Source organism: Epinephelus moara, chromosome 21 (genome assembly GCF_006386435.1).
Source record: "Epinephelus moara isolate mb chromosome 21, YSFRI_EMoa_1.0, whole genome shotgun sequence".
Classification (NCBI taxonomy): domain Eukaryota; kingdom Metazoa; phylum Chordata; class Actinopteri; order Perciformes; family Serranidae; genus Epinephelus; species Epinephelus moara.
The window spans coordinates 7,262,546-7,285,246 of NC_065526.1; the positions used below are offsets into that span (position 1 = coordinate 7,262,546).

At 41.9% G+C, this 22,701-nt stretch overlaps 1 protein-coding gene across 1 annotated transcript in view; it reads left to right on the forward strand.

Moving 5' to 3' along the window:
- Window positions 1–22,701, forward strand: part of cdh2 (cadherin 2, type 1, N-cadherin (neuronal)) — a 76,434-nt gene that overhangs the window by 48,358 nt on the left and 5,375 nt on the right. The window contains exons 5-15 of the mRNA XM_050033166.1: window positions 129–284; window positions 2,199–2,343; window positions 2,696–2,868; window positions 5,645–5,782; window positions 6,256–6,441; window positions 7,122–7,375; window positions 9,338–9,480; window positions 10,554–10,787; window positions 12,547–12,780; window positions 13,022–13,161; window positions 21,072–21,236. Of these exons, the coding sequence (XP_049889123.1) occupies window positions 129–284; window positions 2,199–2,343; window positions 2,696–2,868; window positions 5,645–5,782; window positions 6,256–6,441; window positions 7,122–7,375; window positions 9,338–9,480; window positions 10,554–10,787; window positions 12,547–12,780; window positions 13,022–13,161; window positions 21,072–21,236 (1,968 nt within the window). The remainder of the gene's footprint in view (window positions 1–128; window positions 285–2,198; window positions 2,344–2,695; window positions 2,869–5,644; window positions 5,783–6,255; window positions 6,442–7,121; window positions 7,376–9,337; window positions 9,481–10,553; window positions 10,788–12,546; window positions 12,781–13,021; window positions 13,162–21,071; window positions 21,237–22,701) is intronic.

Consider the following 22,701-nt stretch of genomic DNA (forward strand, 5'->3'; position numbering starts at 1 on the left):
CTAATACTGTATTTTGGTGCTGAAATACACACAAGGTGTACATGTTTATGAGAGAAATATCAGTTCATGTGTTGCCAGATATGATTTCAGCCTAAAAAGCTTTCACTAATAAATCTTTCCACCCACAGATCCGGTCGGACCATGACAAAAACCGGTCCCTCAGATACAGTGTGACAGGCCCTGGCGCTGACCAGCCACCCACTGGCATCTTCATCATCGACCCGATCTCCGGAGAACTGTCAGTCAACAAGCCCCTGGATCGAGAGCACATCCCCAACTTCCACGTACGTCAAACACTATAGCTGATTTAAAAAAAGGAGCTTTTTGTGATATTCAGAGCGTATCCATGATTTAGAGGTTGTCTATACATGGTTCTCAACACGGAGGCGGCTGAGCTGGCGGCTTGCAGCTATTTGTGCTAACAGCGTTAGCAACGGCAGAAGTGCTAACAGAGCTAACCGTGTCAACCCAGGGAGGGGGACTGGAGGGTGAAGGGGAAGAAGAAAGATATACTTTATTAATCCCTGAGGGGAAATTAATTTTTTCCACTCTGTCATACACACACATGCACAAACAGGACCTATACATGCATGGGCTGAGCTACTGCCGCCCTTAGGCTCTATGCATCCGTGAAGACACCGTCTCAATATCAGCAGCAAATGCCATGTGAGCGCACTGCAGAGCATCAGCACTTAGCTAGCCAGTGCATGGACCCACATGCACTTCCGAGCATGCGCTGTCTGGTCGTCCACCATAACAACTATAGCAGAGAAGCTCGGATTACAACACACACAGAGGCAGCGTGACTTCAATCTCTGCTCAGGACGCCATTACTCCAGTATATCTTTAAATAAGAAGTAGTTAGCTGCTATATTAATGATGTGAATATCTCACAGAGCTCCTTTAATGATATCCTTATGATTTGCAAATGATGTTTCCAGCCTGCTTTATCGAGAGAAATGTGTTCTCCCTGGTGGCGCTGTGCAGTCCTGCCGGGCATGTGCTCAGGGGTCATGTGTAGCCCAAACAGTCTCCTCAGACCCAGTAAAGACCGAGGTCTCTCAGGAAATCTGACTTATCCGTCTGAGAATGTAAAGGATTTAATATTTCTCAAGTGTGTGTGTGTGTGTGTGTGTGTGTGTGTGAGATACATTATGATAACCTCCAGCTCCCTTAGAGCTGCTTTAATCATTAGTGGTTCTCCCATTACACTGCAATGGTCTTTAAATTATACGGCTTAGTTTTTAATGCTGTTCATTCATGTGCTTCAACACAAACTGGTCAGGGAAGGCTGTAGTTAAAATGAAATGATAGACTTCACTGCCAGAGTCTACTTGCGTGATCTTTGAAGGTCACAAAAGACTTCCCAACAAAGAGCCCTCACAGATGTCCACACTGGTTGGATTGAAGCTGAGTATGAGCTGCAAAGTGTGGAGCGTTACAGCAGCAGCTCAGTATTGGTTTAGTTGTCACTGATTTGTGAGTTTGCCCCTCAATTTCTTGTAATTTCCACCAGTAATTTACCTTTACACTATTACATACAGTATTATTCGTTTACACTTTATGTAGACTGTGAGGTGTTACATGCAGAGGCATACGATGTGTGCTGTTCATAGCCTGCAGATTTAAATATACACTTCATTCCCTTTATTTATTAAAGAACATGAATGGATGGAATCACAGCGAATTGAAATACTGTGTAAGGCAGCAACCTCCCAGTTGTGTTAATGCAGGAAAGATGCATTTGAAGTGCAAAAAAATGCAGCAGATCAGAGTTGTTTTCGTAAAACAGAACTGAACCTGCGCTGACCCAATGTAGGCAACAGTGCTGAATAAAATCAGAGTGTATCTGTTTTAGGAGAGGACCAGCTGAAAGGATTGTGTTGTTGTCGACTCTGTGGCAGGTATCTTACTGAATCGAATCATTTGCTTCTCTTTTGCCTCGCTCATGCTGGAGCTTGTTGTGAGAAGAATTTAGTCTTTTTAAAAACCCAATCCCTCTCTTGGTCATGCTGGTCTGAGTAAAGAGGATTTGCTCTTCTACGTGCAGTAAATGATTTTTAGTGATGGTTAATCATCACAGCAGTTGAATGGCGATTGAATTGCCTCCTTGATTATCCCAAGATATTGTTTGCACAGTTGAGAAGCGTTCTTGCTTGAACAGTTCTACAATCCAGATGTGTTTGTGTTCCCTCCAGCTGAGAGCTCACGCGGTGGACCTGAACGGCAACCAGGTAGAAAACCCTATTGACATTGTGATCAATGTGATCGACATGAACGACAACAGACCCGAGTTCACGCACCAGATCTGGAACGGCACTGTTCCAGAGGGTTCCAAGCCAGGTAACACACCACATAAAGCCAAGCAGCGCATCACACTGTATGAGCAACCGATTGGCTGTAGTCTGAGCCTCCGGCTTCACATGCTGCCATAGAGCTAGAAGATCAAACAGCATTGATAGCATTCCTGGGGTGGCCACTTTGTTAACTTTGCTTCTGCTGTATGTAAGCGCTCGGGGGTATTTTTAGATCACAAGAACGAACATTGGACATCTGTATTCCAAAGCTATAAATCTACTAGTGTTCAATATGGTGCTTTTCACTCAACTTCTAACATCATTTGATTGAAAAAAGAAATAAATGGAGAGATGACATGAAAGTATTTGCATCTTGTCTCTGTCTGTCTATCCTACAGGAACATTTGTTATGACAGTGACATCTGTCGACAAAGACGACCCCAAAACAGCTAACGGGATGCTGCGTTACAAGATCCTGTCTCAGACTCCAGAGAGTCCAACCTCTAACATGTTCACCATCAACAATAAGACAGGAGGCATCATCACAGTGGCTGCAGGCCTGGACAGAGAGGTGCTTGACATGTCTTCTTTCTTTCTCTTTTCTGATACCACTGTATGACTTAGCTTTCTCTCTCTTGATTTCATATACCTCAATAGAGTTGCCACTATTTACTACTTATGAATGTAGACTTATGATAAAAGTATTGCACTGGCATTTAAGTAAGACTTTCATTAGCAAGGCCACTCATTGTTAATTCATTTCCGTCTTGCATTTGCTGCCTGGTGTAGATGTACATCATCATATCCATTTTTCATGTTTACATAAAAGAGCTGAATTTTTTTTTAAATATGATGACAAAACACAGCTTGAGTCTATTTGCTAATATCCAGACTGTCTGAGAACTAATGAGCCAGAGTGAATTTCGCTGATTACCAACTAAATGAGAAGTAGAAATGGACTTAGCTGTTTCACACTTATTTACTCTTACAAGGAGGCAGCGTGCATCACTGAGCAGCTAAATGTTTCCTTTCCTTCTGTCTCGCCTCCTCTGTCTTTTCTTTCTCCAAGGCAGAGGCTTTACTTGCATTTTCCTCCATTTCCCGTGCTGTAAATGCTACCACTCTTTCATTTAATTGGATTGCATGGCTGTTTGGGAAAATAAATAAAATAATATAGAAAGCTGGAGCCAGTTGGTGCAATTCTAGTGAGGGCAATCTGGCTAGGTGGCTGCTCAATCACTTCCACCCTGGGGCCGCCGTTTTATGTCCGCCAGTTGCCACCATGAAAGTAATTTGCCCGGCTCTCATTACCTAGCAACTGGTCCGTCACCTGAGTGGCTTTTAATGTGAAAAGAGTCATTTGTTAGCTTCATGATGGTGTACATAGCCGAGGTGCAAGTTTCACACATGCAGTCACAAACTCACATCGCCCATAGAGAATAAATGAGATTTATATAAAAAGCCACTGTTAGTCATCATAATTAAGAAATGAGCCTGGTCAGATTTGTTTCATTGTAGTTGAACACATTAATACCGATGTACATTGAGTTGCAGGCTTATTAGGGTCTGACACAATCTAAAACAATAGTCCAGAAAAAATCCTTTCTTTATGACACTTTAAATGTTCTGTTTTTGCACACAAATTGTCAGATGTGTGTGGATTCAACTCTGTGGTCATTTTGGAGGCTGTAGCTTGTGGCAGTGTTGTGTTGACCTGCATTCTAATGAATGTACTAATCTTTTATCCTCATGTACATACAGTCAATTCAGTGAGCAAATCCACATTTGCCAAACACAGCTACAGAATTGATTATATCAGGGGTGGGAAACATACGGCCTGTGGGCCAGAACCAGCCTGCCGAAGGGTCTAATCTGACACAGTGGATGATTTTGCGCATCTAATACTGATGCACTTGTGACAGCTAATGCCTGGTTCACACTACATGACATTTTTGTCTGTTCCAACGGTCACTATGTCAGATTAGGCGATTGTGGAGTCATAAAATTGTGCCGTGACTTGGCTGACAGACATGACACACTACATGATCATCCACACCAATCATTCCTGGTCGTCTTTCACAATGTGTGTGATGTCATCGGGTTATTCTTGTCCAGTCACTGTGGCTGATCATGTGCCAGCCGAAATGCCTTGTTAGAAAATGAAGGGATTCTCTCAAACTGAATTATATATAATAGGCTTTTAATTTTAAACGGGTATAAGTAAAAAATATAAAAAATAACAGCTTGTTTATAATGTAGTCTGTTTCAAATGAAGCTGGTAGCCTCTGCAGTTGTGGTAAGTAAAAGCCCAGACACTGTTTTTTAATGTTATTACTTTATATCCTCCATTATGAAGAAATAACATTGTTTGCTAGCTTGATGCTAATGGCAGTACTCAGCAGGATGCTAAAGTGCAGCTGCTGTTTGACGCCATCATTTTTCCCTTTTGACTCCGTGTGGTAACATCCCTACAGGAAATATCAAAAAGGCTGGGGTGTTGTTGACATACAGTTGTCTACGGCAACCGATCGCGCTGAGTTTCTATTGGTCAAAGTGTCAGCTGTGACGGGAGCACAGTGAGTGGCAACAAAAAAAAAAAATCAAACATGCCTTTCTGTCTGGATGTCGCGAGTCAGTTGTCATCTGCTATGGCACACTAAAACGACGGGATTATTGCTTCCAACACTTGTTGTCGTTCACGATCCAAGCCGAGGCCGTACGATGCTGCATCAGGCTATAATCAGGCTAATATCGTGTAGTGTGAACCTAGCATAAGAGGCACCAGGTTTCAGGAGCAAGTTCAACAGTGAGTGGCCTACTTCATGTAAAATGCTGCTTCAGAGGCTTTCCACACTGACCACAATACAGCTCTCTAAAAACCAATGAATACTTATTATGGACATATTTAAAGGTATTGAATATTGTGCAAAATATTGTCGATGAGCAGCTTTAGTAGAAAAGACTCTGCATCTGTGTTAAAACAGTGTTTGTGGAGGCCTACTTCTACGGCACTGCCAAAACCTCAGATTTGTATGGGATACCTTAACTGAGGCATATTGTTTAAACTGCGTCTTAAGACATCTCATGCTGTTTAACATCTGTTTTGTAAATGGATGAACGTTTGCACAATGTACTTCTTTACACTAAGAGAAAGGGAAAACTTTGGAGGTGTTGTTTTTTTATAGGTTATTATGCAATGGTTTTAGTGGTCCCGCCCACTTGAGATCAAATTTAACTGTATGTGACTCATGAGCTAAAATGAGTTTGACACCCCTGGATCATATTGTTCAAATATCCATAGAATTGTGTTTTAATCCCACTGTTGCATCTCTTCTCTCTCCCTGCAGAAAGTGCCTCAGTACACGCTGATCATCCAGGCCACTGACATGGAGGGCAACCCCATGTACGGCCTCTCCAACACAGCCACCGCTGTCATCAGGGTCACGGACGTTAACGACAATCCACCAGAGTTTACTGCTGAGACGGTAAGAAACAAACTCATATCTGAGACATCAACACGGCAATCTTAGCAAGGCGAAAGCACCACGAGGACCCCTATTTCACCCCATATATGCACTCAACTGCCAGCTCTGCTCACTTACCTAGTTCTGCTTGACCAGCATTTCCGAAGCCATACAGATATACAAGTAGCCAGCCATGTGTAAAGTGTTATATCCCCCTCCAAATGTTGACACATGCAACTACTGGGATGTCTGCCCAAGTGTGAGAGGCACTTACTGTGCCCACGAATCACTGAAATTTGTAATGCTACTGTCGTGCTATCAGGGGAGGACAGGGAATGAGATGACCATGACGACATGATAAGTTACCTTAGATGTCTATTTACCCAAGATTGGTCCTGCTGTGCTGTGTGAGGCAGGGCTCGGAGTATTTTCTGCTGCCACAGCAGTATCACTAACAGCTCGCTGTTCTGTACGTTCATGGTTTATTCATGCAGTTTTTCGGCGAAGTGCCTGAAAACCGTGTGAATGTCATTGTGGCCAACCTGACGGTGACTGACAAGGACCAGCCCAACACGCCCGCCTGGAATGCCGTCTACAAAATCACCGGGGGCGACCCCACCGGCAGGTTTTCTGTGCCCACTGATCCGACCACTAACGAGGGCCTGGTAACGGTCGTCAAGGTAAGGCCTCCTCTTCAAACTCCACCCCTATAATCCCTTGGAGATGCATAGTAAATGTATGCGTGCTGTACTGAGAGGTCTGGGGATGTTTGGCTCTACATATGGCAGTTTGAATATTTGTTATGTTGCCCCTCCAACAATGAAGAAAGCAAGTAAATAATCCAACTGTCCAGTTCAGTTACTCGAAGAATAGGAACCTCTTGTGTAATGCAACTCACATGAGCCTAGTTATGATAAAATTATAGAGCTCTGCAGCAGATGTGTCACATATATTACAATTTAATTTGTTTACAATCCACTTTCTGACAGTGATTAGTATGGTCTAAGTGCTACTAGCGAATTTCCAGCTTGAGTTATGTGTAAATTCAGATTTGTAATACATAATTAAAATTTAAAACACGATTTTGACATGCCGAAATGGTTGGTTGCACAACTCCTCCGCCAGCTCTCTGTTTTGTATCCTTCAACTGACCACAAAAGGATAGTCTCTTTATCGCATCTCATTGTCTATTGTCAGCTTCCACAATACAATTTTTCAGGCAAGAGGAAGAAAAGGCTTCAGTTCTTGGGGTTGTTCTTTCACAAGTTTCACATGACCAAAAACGTGATTCCCTTTTGTTAAATCCCGGCTGCATTCTGATTTGTGATACACTGATATTCTCTCTCTCACTGTTTTCCAGCCTATTGACTATGAAATCAGTAGGACATATGTGCTGACAGTGGAAGCGAGGAACGAGGTTCCCTTGGCCAGAGGCATCCACTCTCCTCGTCAGTCCACTGCCACGGTCTCCATCAGAGTGATAGATGTCAACGAGAGTCCCTACTTCGAGCCCAACCCCAAACTCATTAAACTGGAGGAGGGAATGATGCCCGAGTCGACACTGACCGTCTTCACTGCACAGGACCCTGATCGCTTCATGCAGCAGACCATCAGGTAGATTTTATAGAGGAGGTTCAGTACAAATCTTCAGTCCAGTTCATAGCTCAATTTTTTAGAATAACTGTTCTACCTTAAAGGAATATGCTGATTTTTAACCAGCTCTGTATCATAACAATGTGGGTAGTATGTGTAAATAAATTGGTAATGGTAAACCTCCCTCTGTTGTACCAGCGCCCAGATCTCCCTGCTCATCCCCCAGCTCAAATCCGCCAGATGATGCGTTTCTTGCTAGCTCTAGGGCTGAAGCTCTATCTCTATCTCTCATCAGATGAAACTGTAAAACCAGTCAGTGCTGATCAAATATAAATCAAGATTCTGTTATTGTATTGGCTTTTTCTTGCCTAAAATGTCTTCAGAAATGTTTTTAGTAGGGATGTCCCGATCCAGCCTTTTCACTTCCGATCCGATACTGATATTACAGCCTTGAGTTTTGGCCGATACCGATATCAATCCGATCCAAGCGCGTATTATACATATTCACTTATTTTGTTGTCAGTCATGTTAGAAAAGGTTTGATCAAGTGGTATTACTCTAACAAGAACAACTACTTAATCGGGTTAGTTAGAATGATCCACAACAGTTGGCATGAGAAACTGACCTGTTTATTGTTAACACGGTAAAATAAACAAACTTTAACTTGAACATTAACATTAAATAAAAAATATAGCTGGTTTGCTTTGGCTGCTTTGGCCCCTTAATAAATAGAAAATAAATCAACACAAGAAATCTTTAAAATGTTTAACAATGAAATTAAAATAACAGCAAGATTCCACACACTTGTGCTTTGGCCCCCTAATAAATAAATAAATAAATAAATAAAAAATCTGAATCTGGGCTGGCTGGAAAACCTGGATCAGATTACATGAGTTCTTGGATCGGCATTTTTTCATGCAGTCCGATCCGATGCCGATGCACGTTTTTTGCTAATATCGGCGGCCGATACCGATCCGAATGTCGGATCGGGACATCCCTAGTTTTTAGTGTACTGTTTAGCTGGAATCAGAGAATTTATGAACAGGAAGTGGGTGCCATATTGTGTTAGTTTACTGTTTAAGTGTACTATGAGATGGTTTGTTACCAGCCGGCTGCCATACTGCCAATAATGTCACCCACCAGCATGAGCATTTATTGGTCCAGAGCGGTGCAGTGAATTCTGGTAGTTGTAGGTTTTGTACTTCTTGAACAAAGCCAATGCCACAGCCCTTCTGTTTTCTCTGGTCATATAGCACCAATTGCAAAAGTATTGACATCTCGCTACTACACAGACAGACTATTTTTTTTTAAAGACCATCTCTCCAGCAGTGAAATACTTCCTTAAGCATTCAGTACAGATTTAAACCATGTTTTATCACACATATGGCTAAAATAATTGGCAACAGCAGCAATTGGGATGCTGGTAGGTTTGTAACTGATTATATAGTACTCTGTGTGAAATAGGTTAAGATGACTCACCTCTCTCTGCATCACTCCTGCTCAAATAACACCATACAGCCAGCATCTCATTCCTGTCGAACAAGCCCTATTTTTTTCCCCTGTTCATTATCAAACGCCTTGCCTCACAGCTGTTTGGCCGTGGAAGAGTTTATCAGTCTGAAAACAGTCCATGTGAAATAAACTAGCTTTGTAATTCCTCGGTTTGTCCTACAAATTAGTTGGAGCTACTGATAACAACAAGCCAGTTTGGTCTCCCCTGTGAGGCTCCTCTCAAAAGTTTGAATAATTATGTAAAATGCATGACGTCTGAAATATTTATTCCATGTAAACAAATAAAAACAAAAGCATTTTTAGAAGAAAGATGCCAGAACTGGAATGGAGACTAAATTCACCAGCTAGATTTCACTCCGCAGGAAACAAAATTGGACCTTTTTAAACTTTCTCACTACTTTTTAAAAATAACTTGCAGACTTAGGATTATGAAGCTCTGTGTAAACCTGTCTTTTGCTTTTCTTTCCTCAGGTACTCCAAACTGACAGACCCAGCCAACTGGCTACGGATTGACCCGATGACTGGCCGCATCACAACAATTGCCATTTTGGACAGAGAGTCGCCCTATGTGAAGAACAGTTTGTACAATGCAACATTCCTGGCTTCTGACAGCGGTATGTAACCATTCAAGTGGCATTGCATTCTCCAGAAATACCTTGTTGCTCTCCCACGATGCACCAGCTACATGGTCCAGGTCTTTAACCCAGACTGTTACACAAGCACTCTATTCCAGGGCATTATTGTTAGAGCATTCAGGAGGAGATAATGCTGCCTTTTCAAAAGAAAGCCTAGTGGATGTCTAATGTAGCCTACCTCTCAAAGGTCAACCTTCCACCTAGCATCACTTTGACTTCCACTGTGATGTTTTTCACCTGAAGCTAGTCCACAAATGCACCACATCTGTTGGGATAAAAAGGGGAAAAAAACTCTCAGTTACAGCCACAAATACATCCTCCATGCTTGAAGGTCAACCGTGTACCAGGCACTTGGCATGTCTGGAACGTTGACCACCTTACTTGAAGGTTAATGTGCAAGCAATCCCAGAACCATCCAGCACGTGGATATATTCACCTCTTCCCTGCACTGGCGGGATTTACCTCTGTTCAGGTTTACCCTGTTCTGCGGAGCATAGCTTAGGCCAATAGGCTTAAAAACTCTCCCAATAAAGAGGTTTCTCAGCATTAATGGGTCAGGATTGGATGACTAGCTCCTTTGAGCGTGGCGTGAATGGTAAAAAAGCCTCTTAGCTGAGTGAATACATAGAGGAGCCTGAGAGGAGCGACAGTGGGCTCTGTTTGTCTGCTTTAGTATTCCCATCCCGTGTCCTTCGTCAGGAAGACGTTCTTCAGGCACAAACACACACACACACACACACACTACCCAAATGTTCTGATATCTCCCTCTTTCTGTCTACCTCTTCACTTGAGATTAGATTCTCAGATCAGTATGCAGTTTGGATGGGTCTTCTCCCACTAGAGTAAATAGCTGTTTAGAGTGTCTTATTATAGGATGAGGCCCAAAGAATAAACTCCATACTTTACTTCTCTCTGTCGCCTGCATAATGACAGCAAAACAAGAGATGGCATTTCAACAGTTTATATTTCTATCCTTATGTAAATTTAAAAAAAAATCCCTTTTCCCATAAATATGTATGTGCTGAGTGTGTGTCATTTCATGGCCCATGCAGGTATACCTCCAGCAAGCGGCACAGGTACTCTCCAGATCTATCTGTTGGATATCAACGACAACGCTCCCAAGGTGTTCCCTCAGGAGGCAGAGATATGTGAAAAGCCAGAGCCAAATGCCATCAACATCACTGCAATCGATGGAGACCTGAACCCCAACGCTGGGCCATTTGCCTTTGAGTTAGCCCACAGGCCCTCTGATGTTAGGAGAAACTGGACCATCACAAGAGTCAGCGGTAAGATATTGAACACACTGCTATATATGAATCTTTATTTGATGTGTATTAGGGCTGGGCTTTGATATTCAATGTCTTTAAGGTACTGACTTGAATTAACACTGTACTAAGTAGCATCAAAAGGTCTCTAGTTAAACAGTAGCTGCAGTCAATCTACATCTGTCCTCTTTGCAGAGCTCGAGTCCCGCTTCAACCCATTCATACAGTCTGTAGTGTAATGTTGAGCGCAGTGTGCTTTGACAGAGTTAAGGCCAAAAACCACCCTGCGGCAAGTGCTGTGCATCAAGAAATACGCCCCTTTTATTTTCAATGCACATCCCCACACTGGCGGTGGCTAGATGCACGTCAGCGCTTCTGAATGCATCGCCCTGCGGCACTTAATGCCACTGTCCTATTTCTAGCCTCGCCTGCCCCACTCGCTCTCTACTTGTATCATACCAGCTCCCGTAGCAGCTCCTCTTCTCTGCTCCTGTGGCAGCTCGATTCCTCTCCTCACTGTAGATGCATAAAGTGAACTCTGTAGCTGTTGCTGTCTTGTGTGTGACAAAGACAGGACGATGAAAGACTCGTTGTTGAGGCTGAGAAATATCGTGAGCTCAACAACTCACAATCCCGTCATTATTAAGACAATGGCCGAAAAGATATTGCCTGGTGAGTCATAGCTCTGGAGATCAGCTCTTCAGGTTAGAAATCAAGTTTAATTAGGAGCTCTCCACGCATGATTTTAAGAAAATGCAGAGGCGGAAGAGGTATAAATCTTTCAGTAAATATAATAATAAATTTGTTTGGTCATTTTTTAACGAGCTGCAGTGCGAGAGGCGGAACTTGATGATCGGCGCCGGTGTGTTTTCACCTTTAACAGTTCAGTGTGCCGACACACCACCAAAACGTTCGTCACCTTATTCACATTATGGGTGCAGAATGAAATACTCTATGGGTGCACTGGTATTGTACTTAATCACATGATACCCAGCCCCAACGTTTATTCAGCTTTTTTTACCCTTATTTGTGTTTGTTACTGGAAAATCAAAGAAGAAAAGATGACCCTTTTCAGCATTTTTTTAATTAGATGCATTCAGTAATTAGAAGGGAAACTGAAAAATATATAACAATACAGATGTAACACTCAGGAGTGTATTGTTTGGTAATGAAGGCTTTAGACTTTGATCTGTGATTCTTCTGAAGAACACTTTGGAAACATGTAAAAAGCACACCGCAGAGGGGTCAGGTAGAGCGGCAGAGGCAATAAAATATTACATTAACATTATCATGCAGCCATTAATTGTTTATGCTAATTTGAAATAAAAACATTCACTGTGTGTTTAGCTATTAGTGTGAGTTGAAAAGCAGTGAATATATCTTAATAGGATAATGGCATTTGGATTATTGCAGCTGGGAATTGAGCCTAAGCAGCATTATCAAAAAGGTATTCAGTAGATTTATAAGCTCCAAATCTAAATCCCGACCATGTTTTGGATTAGATATGCTGATGCAACTTCCAGGTAGGAATTTATGCTGCATATTTGTGGTAATAGGAGTGTAATCGTAGTGTGAACACGGTCTATACAAACCACTATTCAGAGTTTTGCTTTAATCCCCTCTGAAAGACTCCTCTGCTAAAGAAAGATGTTATTTTATTTTTATACACATTGAGTAACTTAATCTCTTGTCTCACTGCTGCATATGTATTTGCTCTGACAAGGAGCCATCATGGATCACTCACTCACGCTCTCCGTCTTTTGTCCCCTTCATCTCTCAGGTGACTATGCTCAGGTGAGCCTGAAGATTGGCTTCCTTGAAAGCGGTATCTACGAGATCCCCATCATAATCACAGACTCAGGCAACCTGCCCATGTCCAACACCTCCTATCTGCGGATTAAAGTGTGCCAGTGCAACGTGAATGGAGACTGCACTGACCAGCAACACATCATGGCTGCGGGTCTGGGCACCGGTGCCATCATCTCCATCCTCCTCTGCATCATCATCCTCCTCAGTGAGTGTCTCAGTGCCTTCCTCAAACAGTACATCACATGAACGCACATGGGGATTATAAAGACAGCTAAACGTTATCCGAGATACCGCTAGATTACTGTAGGATTACCAAAAAAGATAGCCTCGATCAGGCCCCCATCCAAGCTCTAAAACATCGGATCCGATTACATTTGTCTGGAAACATGTAAGTTATTATGTTTTTTGTAATATGAGATCCCTCTCTCTGTCTGTCTGTCTCTCAGTTCTCGTGCTGATGTTTGTGGTGTGGATGAAGCGCCGTGATAAAGAACGTCAAGCCAAGCAGCTCCTCATCGACCCGGAGGACGATGTGAGAGACAACATTCTCAAGTACGATGAGGAGGGTGGAGGCGAGGAAGATCAGGTAAGAATGATGTGGTAAACACAGTGTAGACTTCTGAATTCTGTTGTTTTTATTTATTTATTTAAACTTTATTTGACCAGCATTGGTCCCATCAAGAATAAAAATCTCTTTTTCAGTGGAGTGGTAAAGAAAGGCAGCCCCACTAGATAAAAACAATACTATAACTAACAAAGTGCAGTACAGGCCACATATCCAAAGACCAGTTTAAGCATTGACACCCAATGATTCTGTCTTCAGGTCTTGCAATATAGATTTAAAAGCATCCAATGAAATCAGATCATAGTGAAAAGCCTTTGCAAACTATTCCAGTCTGACAGTGCAGAATACATAAAATCCCTTTTCCCACTCTTTGTACAAACTTTTGGTATAGACGGCAAATACAAGTCCTGTGACTGCTTAGAGTACTGTCCAGCACTCTTTTTGTGAAATACAAATATATAGATAAGGAAGGAGCAGTCCAAAAATTGCCTCATATATAAAAGTTTACCGGTGTGTGCGCCTGCGGATTGCCAGAGCAGGCCGTTCAACCCGAAAGTAAAGCTCACAGTGGTGAGTCAAGGCTTTCCAGCCTGTGATGAATCTAAGGGAACCATGGTAAGCTATATCAATCATACCCAACACCTGAGCAGAGGCATGCATATATAAAAGATCCCCCATAGTCCAGCACATGGCAGCAAAATGTGTTGGGTTTTTTTTAACATCAAAAGAAAAACACAACATTTTTTCTTAAATAAATACTTAATTGAAGCCTCAGGTTTTTCACCAATCTCTGTATATGTGGGAGAGGAACCGTCAATCAGAATGCCCAGTTATTTATAGGAGTTAATCTTTTCTTAAGTGTTAGAAAATGACATAAGCTTGAGAACAAGCCTCAATTGACACCAGATGTTCTGGACAACATTAAAAGCACTTTGCAAGTTAATAACCTGTGTCATTAACATTGACATGAAAATGATCATCTGTCACATTTTACATAGATAATTATTTATATAAATGGCGAATAAAAGTGGACCAAGCATAGAGCCCTGTGGGACCCCGCTGAGGACAAACAACATCAGTACAATGACCATCATATATATTATTTTAAAGACCCTGAAAACCTGTTTTCTTAATCTTTTTCTTTCTATAAGCGATGGTGTCCTGCATTAACACAATTTTTATATTGCTTATTTTAAATAGGAAATATCTGTCTGTGCTCTTCTCATTGGTTTGGAATGGGATGTCACATACTTCTGAGCACCCATTGACGTGGACATTTTTTAAATTTCTTGAAGTAAGGGATCAGAAAAAAACAGTGTTTTGTTTCAGCAGAGACATTTTGTACTAGTATAGGAAAATGTCAACACGCTGCTCTACATACCGTGAAGCTGTGCAGTGTTTTTGAAAGCGTGACGTAAGTTGAGTGTGTGGTCAGTGTTAGGTAAAAACATTCAGGTCACATCCGCAGTATGCAGCAGAGTAGCAGTTTCTGTATAACTGTAGCTGTTTAAGGACAAAGGGGACCACCGAGACTCTTTGTGCAAGCATACATGCACTTACAATGCGTTCTTTCTAGTGTCAGTCCTGCTAACGATGCTGCTCCAAGATACTCTCCATAGTCACAAGGAGGAGTAGGACAGTTTTCATTGTAAACTGGAACAAGCACCTTTTACCTACAAAGGAGCTGGGAATCGAAATCTGAAATCAATAAGACAAACACATTTTGATCCAATCAGTTCTGGAAATATTGGAACTGTTTCCTCAACTGGAACTGGTTCTTGCTTCACACACGCACACACACACAATAAGAAATGCAGTGCCACGGGCATCAATAAAGTCACATCTCTTTATCCCCCTGCACTGATTAGGCACACACAGACACAAACTCAATTGTCCTAATGACCCCTTGTTAGCAGAACGGAATCTTTTTATAAAAAAGGCAGTAATATACCAAATGGGCTATTTTCTTGCTGCTGGCTGAAGTGCCTCAGTGGCTTAGGTATAGCAGATATGAGCAGAAGACCCTGGTCTGACCCAGCACAGTGCCAAATTAGCCTCGGAGACTTGTAATTGGTAAGCTGATGTCATTTGGAGATAGACATCTGCTGTGGCACAATAATGAAGCTCTGTCTAAGGCAACAATATGACTGGAAAGCCATTACGCATCAGCTAGTGATTAGGCAGGAGGGAGTGCACCCACTTGTGCATTCACATCCTCATTTTCGCACACAAAATGGTCAAACTTGTGGACCAGAACATGTTGAAAAGGAAACTGTTGCATGATATAACAGCCCTCAAAGGCAAACGAGCGGCTTCAGCAATTTATCGAGGGAAAACAAGGTTCCATTTTGAGTGGCGCAGAGAAAGGCAGGGCGCCAGGGGAAAATGGTCTTGTCTATGGAATCGGGAGAGTCAGTGTTGGGTAAAAAATGTCCCTTTCTTTTGCTGCGATGCGGTCTTTATAATGCCCACCTCTGTTCTCCCTATCTCCCGCTGGGGAGGAAATTGAAGTGTCAGACCATTGGGCGCTCTCAGAGTATATGATTTTAGTTGCTGCTGCCATTGCCCTGGCTTGTATTGGTTTGTGAAGCACTCATTTCATCAAAAGCAGACAGCTGATCAGGCCGCGCTGCCGCGGACATGGAAGAAATAATGCAGAAATAATAGCAAATCAAGTTGTCGTGCAAAGGTTTGCAGGTGAAAAAATAAAATGTGAGGCAGGGATGAGTCATGTGCTTCTTCAGATGACCTCAGAATGATTTGATGCACATTAACCTTAGAGGCAGTGTGGCTTTGGAGGCATGCTTTGAAAAATGTTTTGATTAGTTTTTCAATCCCATGCAGCAAGTGAAACAAAATGAATCAGGCTTGTTTATGCACATGGTATAAGTGCCTCGTGTTTTTATCACCAGACAAGTTTAACATGTCAGAGGAAGTGGATTATTTACCGCAACTTGGGGCTTATTTTTGCACTTCTGGCCATTATTTCAATTATTATAATGTACAAAAGGAAGTAATTGCTAAGATTTGGGATCATGATGCATTGCCACAACCAACAACAAGGCAAGGAACATGAGCGGTCAGATTTTAAGGGAATAGTTAGGTAATTTAAGAAATGTGCTTACTTGCGTTCTTGCCAAGAGTTAGATGAGAAGATACCGTGCTGCCTGTACGGTAAATACGAAGCTTAACTTGGCATACAGTCTGGAAAAAAGGGGGAAACAGCTAGCTTTGCTTTGTCCAAAGATTACAAAATCTGTCTACCAGCACAAGCTAAGCTGACTGGCTGCTGGCTGCAGCCTTATACAGAACAGACAGACCAAAGCAAAGGAAAGCAAATTTCCCAAAATGTCAAACTGTGTCTTTAAATCATGTTGTAAACAAGCCAGCACTGCAGCCAGATTATTTAAACCACTTTATTTGGAGGTAAAGCCAAAAGTGAGCACATCTGAAATGTTGGTAATAATCCATCATTGCAAAGGAAACGTCTGTACTCACAGCTACAGTACATACAAAGGTCAGACTTGTCTCTGGAAACTGATGGATCCTGTGTGATCATCTGACTGCTCATGCTTCATGCACCACTGGAATTGTTTTAGTGCTGTTGCTGCTTTGCCAAATCCCAGAATGAAATAAGTGTCTTTAATGAAGTGTTTTCATGATTCTGGAATTTCTAACTTTGATACAGTATCTTAAAAAATGTTTATCAGATACCATTTTTGATATCATAGGGAAAATTTGAAATTGAGGACATGCAAGTTGAATTTTTGTTAAAAGATAAATATAACAAGCCATGACAATAACAACGTTTCTTTTTCTTAGTTAGTAGCAGAGAGTTAGTGCCCTGCACGGGCCTATTATCTGGGCTTTTCAGAATTCTCACGCCCAAACCCGAAAAAAAGCCTGACCTTTTTTTTTTTTTTTTTTTTTTTTAAACCTCCCATAACAACATGTAGGCTGTTAATGTTGCAGACATTAAAATAGTTTAATTGGGGTTTCTAGCATGGTATTAAGCTATATTCATTATATTTTGATTGAAAGGATAAAGTTAAATATGAATTTATTTAACTTAATGACTGTATTCTCCTATTTAGTGAGAATTGTCAACTGTTGCTGCGCACTGTTGCAGTTGCATCGCGCAGTCACTTCAAAAAACAAAATAGTCAATAAACAACCCCCAAAATGCTTCAAACACTTTTCTAAATAATCTTAATATTGAAAGGAAACGAAATATACAGTTATAGACCTCCAACCTTATCTAAGCACTTTTAATGGCATATTAAAAGTGCATATTTCATTTCCTTTCAATATTAAGATTATTTAGAAAAGTGTTTGAAGCATTTTTGGGGCTGTTTAATTGATTATTTTGTTTTTTGAAGTGACTGTGCACGATGCAACTGTAGCGCCTGATATTGCAAATTGTAGGTGGCAGGTCTATTAACAAATAAACACGTCTATCCAAGCCTAAGCTACAATCACGAACAAAACAAACCTTATCACAGTGTTTATGAATGGGATCAGTAAAATATTGTAGCGACCCTGCAGTGAATCTTCTGTTGTAATGTCAATGTTCTGTGAGCGGGGTGCGAGTGTGACGAGGATGAGGGCTGTGTGAGTGCGCGTGCTTGTGTGTGTGGAGCGAGCTGGAGGAGAGAGCAGCAGTGCATGGTTCGAGTTAACGTTACAGCTAAGTCCTTGTTTTGTGGTTGTTTTGGCGTGGTTACGGCCAACAGTAACCTGTACTGTTCAGTAACAAACGATGGTTTGCCGAATAACCTCGTCATCCTTCCACACGTCCTGGTGGACGCTACAATATGATGAGTGACGTGCAGCGGAGAGGGAGAGGCACAGCGGCTGCTGCGTTCAAGTGTTGCCGTTTAAATCGGTTAAACACAAACACACACCTCTCTAATTGGCAGGTCAAAAAAAAGCCCGAGCCTGGCCTGTGTCCGAGGTAATGATGTGGTAATTGGCCCGAAGCCCGGCCCTCAGGCTGTCAGGCCGTCGGGCCCCTCGGGCCTCGGGCTCCAGTGCAGGGCTCTACAGAGAGTGCATTTACACGGACGTAATAACCTGTTTCTGATCAGGTTTTTTGAGGATCATGTAAATGTGTTTGAACGTGTAAAAACCATATCCTGTTTTTAGAAACCTGACTATGCTACCTGGAGTATTCCATAGACTAAGAATATACCTAGTCGACTGATAGCCGTCATTTAGGGCCATTAGTTGTCTAGTCGCCCGCATGTTTACAATATTAATTCAACTATTAAATGATATATTTTGGGCGGGGCAACACAGTGGTTTGAGTTGAAGGTGTGAGAAAGAATAGTATCAGTAACATTGTTAACACTGTGCTACATTACAGAGAAATACAAAACCGTACTAATGAACCTTCATTAATATAGGCCTATATTTTATCTACAAGTGCACGTCACACACTGAGCGAGCCGCCTGTTAATGACGCTGTGGGCTAATGGGCATGTAGCTACTTCCATGTTTCAGATGATACATCATGTTTGTAGTCGACCAATGAAGATGAGTTTACATATCACCTTGGGTTCGTCCTTCACCTTCTCAAAATGATCCCACACTTTGGATTTCCTGCCCGACATGTTATTAACTAGCCTGTGGAATAACCGCAGGTACCAGCCCTGGAGATTAACCTGACTCCTGTCTGACTGCTGAGTGTAAGCAATTCCTGTGTCTGTCCTTTCAAATTAAATTCCCACATGGTCCAGTCATATAGGTTCTGATTTATTTTTACAAGGTGCAGCTCCTAATAGAGTTTCACCTTTGTGTTTTTCTTTTTTTGTCTGCAACTAAGCAACCAATGAAATCTTGCTGACTAATGACCTTTCTGGTTGACTAACGTTTGGTCAAATATTAGGGGGCAGCCTCTAATGCACCTTATCCTGGTAATTAAGCGCCATCAACTACCTATGCAGCTTGAGTCAAGGGATCAAACAGAAACACAAACAATGGTCAGGCGGTGGCGAAAGCACTTAACGTCTGGAGTTTTGTCTTTCGGTAATGAAAGAGGTTTTGTATCCTCCACTAATTTCCTATCCCATACAGCGGTGGCGACGGAGACACGCTGACACCGGTGTGGTGGAGTACAGTGTTATGAGACTAGTGTAGCTGCTTTCTGGAATAATGTTAAGTCTGTTTAGAAGATAAGATCTTCACAGTTAAGTTGTCAAGTGGTAGTTAGTGTTCCTGTCACTCTCAATTCTCATTGCTGGTTTGTTATCACAGGCGTCTGTGCCAATACACTGCAGTAATCATTAACCAGGGTTACTAGTATTCATGTATACAGGGAATATGAATAACCTGATCTCTCTGTGCTCATATAAACACAATATCCCAATATGATCATAACCTGGATGAACCTCATGTCCATGTTAATGTGCTTATTGTCAATAAGAGAGGGCAGGAAAGCACAGCTGGTATTGGTGTATTGATACTGCTGTAAATGAGTATTGACGCTGATTAGAATATTCTGAATAGATACATATGGATGAATTTATATTTTTGAAAACACTACTACTACAGTGTTGTGTTACTTGTGGGAATTATAGCAAAACCTACGAAAACAATGAAGTCAGTTCAGTTTTAAATTGCTCAGCTATGTCTCACGACAGATTGAGTGTGTAAGGCTTAGCATTGTTCAGTCTCCCGTGTTTGAATGTGGGTCATGAGGGCCAGGGGCAGCCATTTCACCAGGCCAATGTGCGTGCGAGGAGTCAATTCCCCGAAGGGGGCTGGTATGTCATTAGACCTTCCTGCTTAGTTCAGCCATTATACGGCTCTGTTGCAATTCCTGTCACCGACTCCTGACCCCTCCGGTGTGCGACCTCAGAGAAGGTCGAACAGGAGTCAGACTGAAATGGACCAAAGATGATGGATGCCGTTACCGCACGATGTGTGATGACCGTTGTTCCTCTCCAGTTAGCCTCAGGGTTTACTGTCATTCCCCATGAAATCAAATCACACATGAATAATCAATGTGTTTGTTTTAGATTTGAGATGATACTTATTAACGTGGAGTTGAGTAGGTGTTTGTCAAGTGCCCGCGTGCTTCACCGTGTTTGTATATCTGGGTTGTTTGTGCATCATCACAGGGTTTATATTTATTCTCATGTTTATTTTTACATTGGAGCGTCTGCAGCTTTTTTTCCCTTTCCTGGGAGGGAGTGAGTGTGTGAGTGTGTGTGTGAGTGTAGGTACATGTGCAACTAAGCAGAGACAATTTTGAAGGGGGATATTAGAGATGGATGGATTACCGAAAATCTTCTAAAGAGGGACAATCCATCATGTACGCTTATTAGGCACACACCCTGATTCTCAAATGGCATTTTCTCTATCATATCTGCTGTCACCGTGATACCATCCAGTCTTTCAGTTCAGCTCTGCTCCTCACCACATCCTCTCTCTCCTAACTCCTTTTCTCTCTTCACTCTTCTTCCTCCTCCTCCTTCCCTGCCCATGACTTTGCACAAACTGCGAGCCATTCAGGTTGCCTTGGTAATGTTAATAGGATTAGCAGTGGCTTATGCATATCCACCATCCCGTGTCTGGGCATTGATTAGAGCAAAACAGTCGCCTGCACATCCTTCCTGCAGCACAGTGCACAAGTACAAACACTCTGCAGCGTATGATGTGGTCCTCAGCTTGGACCCCCTCAGTGCTGGCTCTTTTAATGTGTCAAATTGTCCCTGGGCTTGTGCTTCACAGACAAGAAGATTTAAAGTTTCTCTTGTGTACTCTCAAGTCTTCCCGCTGCATTCTAACTTTAAAATCTTCTCCTCCACTCAGTTGAACTTCTCTTTCTCTGTGCAGCTCAGGATGCATTTTACCTATTTAGATAATCACACTCTGTTTGGGGTCTTGTCACGGCGCTTAGCAATCTCCCATCTGTCTGTGTTCCCCAGGATTACGACCTGAGTCAGCTCCAGCAGCCGGACACGATAGAGCCTGATGCCATCAAGCCGGTGGGAATCCGCCGTCTAGACGAGAGACCCCTCCACCCTGAGCCACAGTACCCGATGAGGTCAGCAGCACCCCACCCTGGAGACATCGGAGACTTCATCAATGAGGTAAAAACACCGTGCAGCATTAAGGCTACAACTAACAATTGTTTTTATCATTGATTAAACTGCAGATAATTTTCATGATTAATCATTTAGACTTTAAATTAAAAATAAATGTGAAAAATGCTTATTACAATGTCCCAGAGCCCAAAGTTCTGTCTTCAAACTGCTTCTTTTGTCCAACCAACAGACATTTTTGCTTGAAAAACTACTAAAACAATTAACTGATTATCATATTGCTGCCCCCTGAAAGTCTGAGATTCAAATCATCAGTCTGAGACCCCTCACTTGATCGAAATTCTTCAAGTTGAGCATTATTTATTTTTTGCCAGTACCTCTGGGGATGTTTCGGTCCCTAGATTTTGCTGCACTTTCGTGCCGCTCTTCGGTACAGGCAGCTGCAGACATGGAGGCAGCTGCCCTGAGGATGAGAGGCTTTGCCCGCTCAGGCTCTGAGATAACATTATCTTCGGCCCTCTGCTTAGAAGTGGTGAATTTAGAGCTCACGGCAACTTAATGCGATATGGTCTCTGGCTTTTGGTTGATATCTCGGTGTTGGAAAAAAATGTTACTGCTCATTTTTGATGAATCATCTCTTGGGATATCCAAATACCATATTAAAAGTATACCATTATATACTCAGTAGATCAAGGTAAATTCAGGGCTCGGAATTTGGGGCACAGAATCGCACAAAGAACTGCATATCCCTGCTTCTAAATTTTCATATGACTTAAGTCTAAACATTAGTTTTCTAGGATGTTCTTTCACATATAACCATCAGATACCAACCCTCCGATTTCCCATAATGCTTTGGAGCATAACAAATACAGGTTTCTACTATCGCCCCTTATGTGTTTCCTCTCCCATCCCATTAAAGACATAGGATGTTTTTCTGGTGCATCATCACAAGGCACAGCGTTCCATATTGCGTCTGCAGTTTATTTAAATTGTATTGAGTGAATAAAAAAAAAAAAAAGATCATGACAATAAGAGTAAAGATGCTAATGGAATAGCTGAATAGAATGGAGTAGACACCAAATGATGATGTTATAGCTACTAAATATATGTAGAATACTTTATAGCCAGTTTAGATGTAGATACACCAATAGGAGCAGTGTGGCACAAACTGTAAGAGAAAAATTTGGCTAAAAAATTGGTTGTTGGGCAGTAGTACCCCAAATACAGGTACAATACATGAGAATATCCTCTTGAGAAGTGTTTTATTGAAAAGATTGACCCCAAATACATGGGAATATGCTGGATCAGTGTACCTATATAGACCCTCAAATATTAACAACATTTCATCCAGACTATGTAACTGTGAAATGTTAAAAGGAGGAGGGAATTAGGACCAATACAAACTATGACTCCTCGGTTGGGCATATTTTTGAGTTAGGCTGCTTTCAGACCTAGAGTTGTCTTGCTTTGGTCTGAATCAGGGACTAATTTTGTTATTAAGTTGTATAATTGC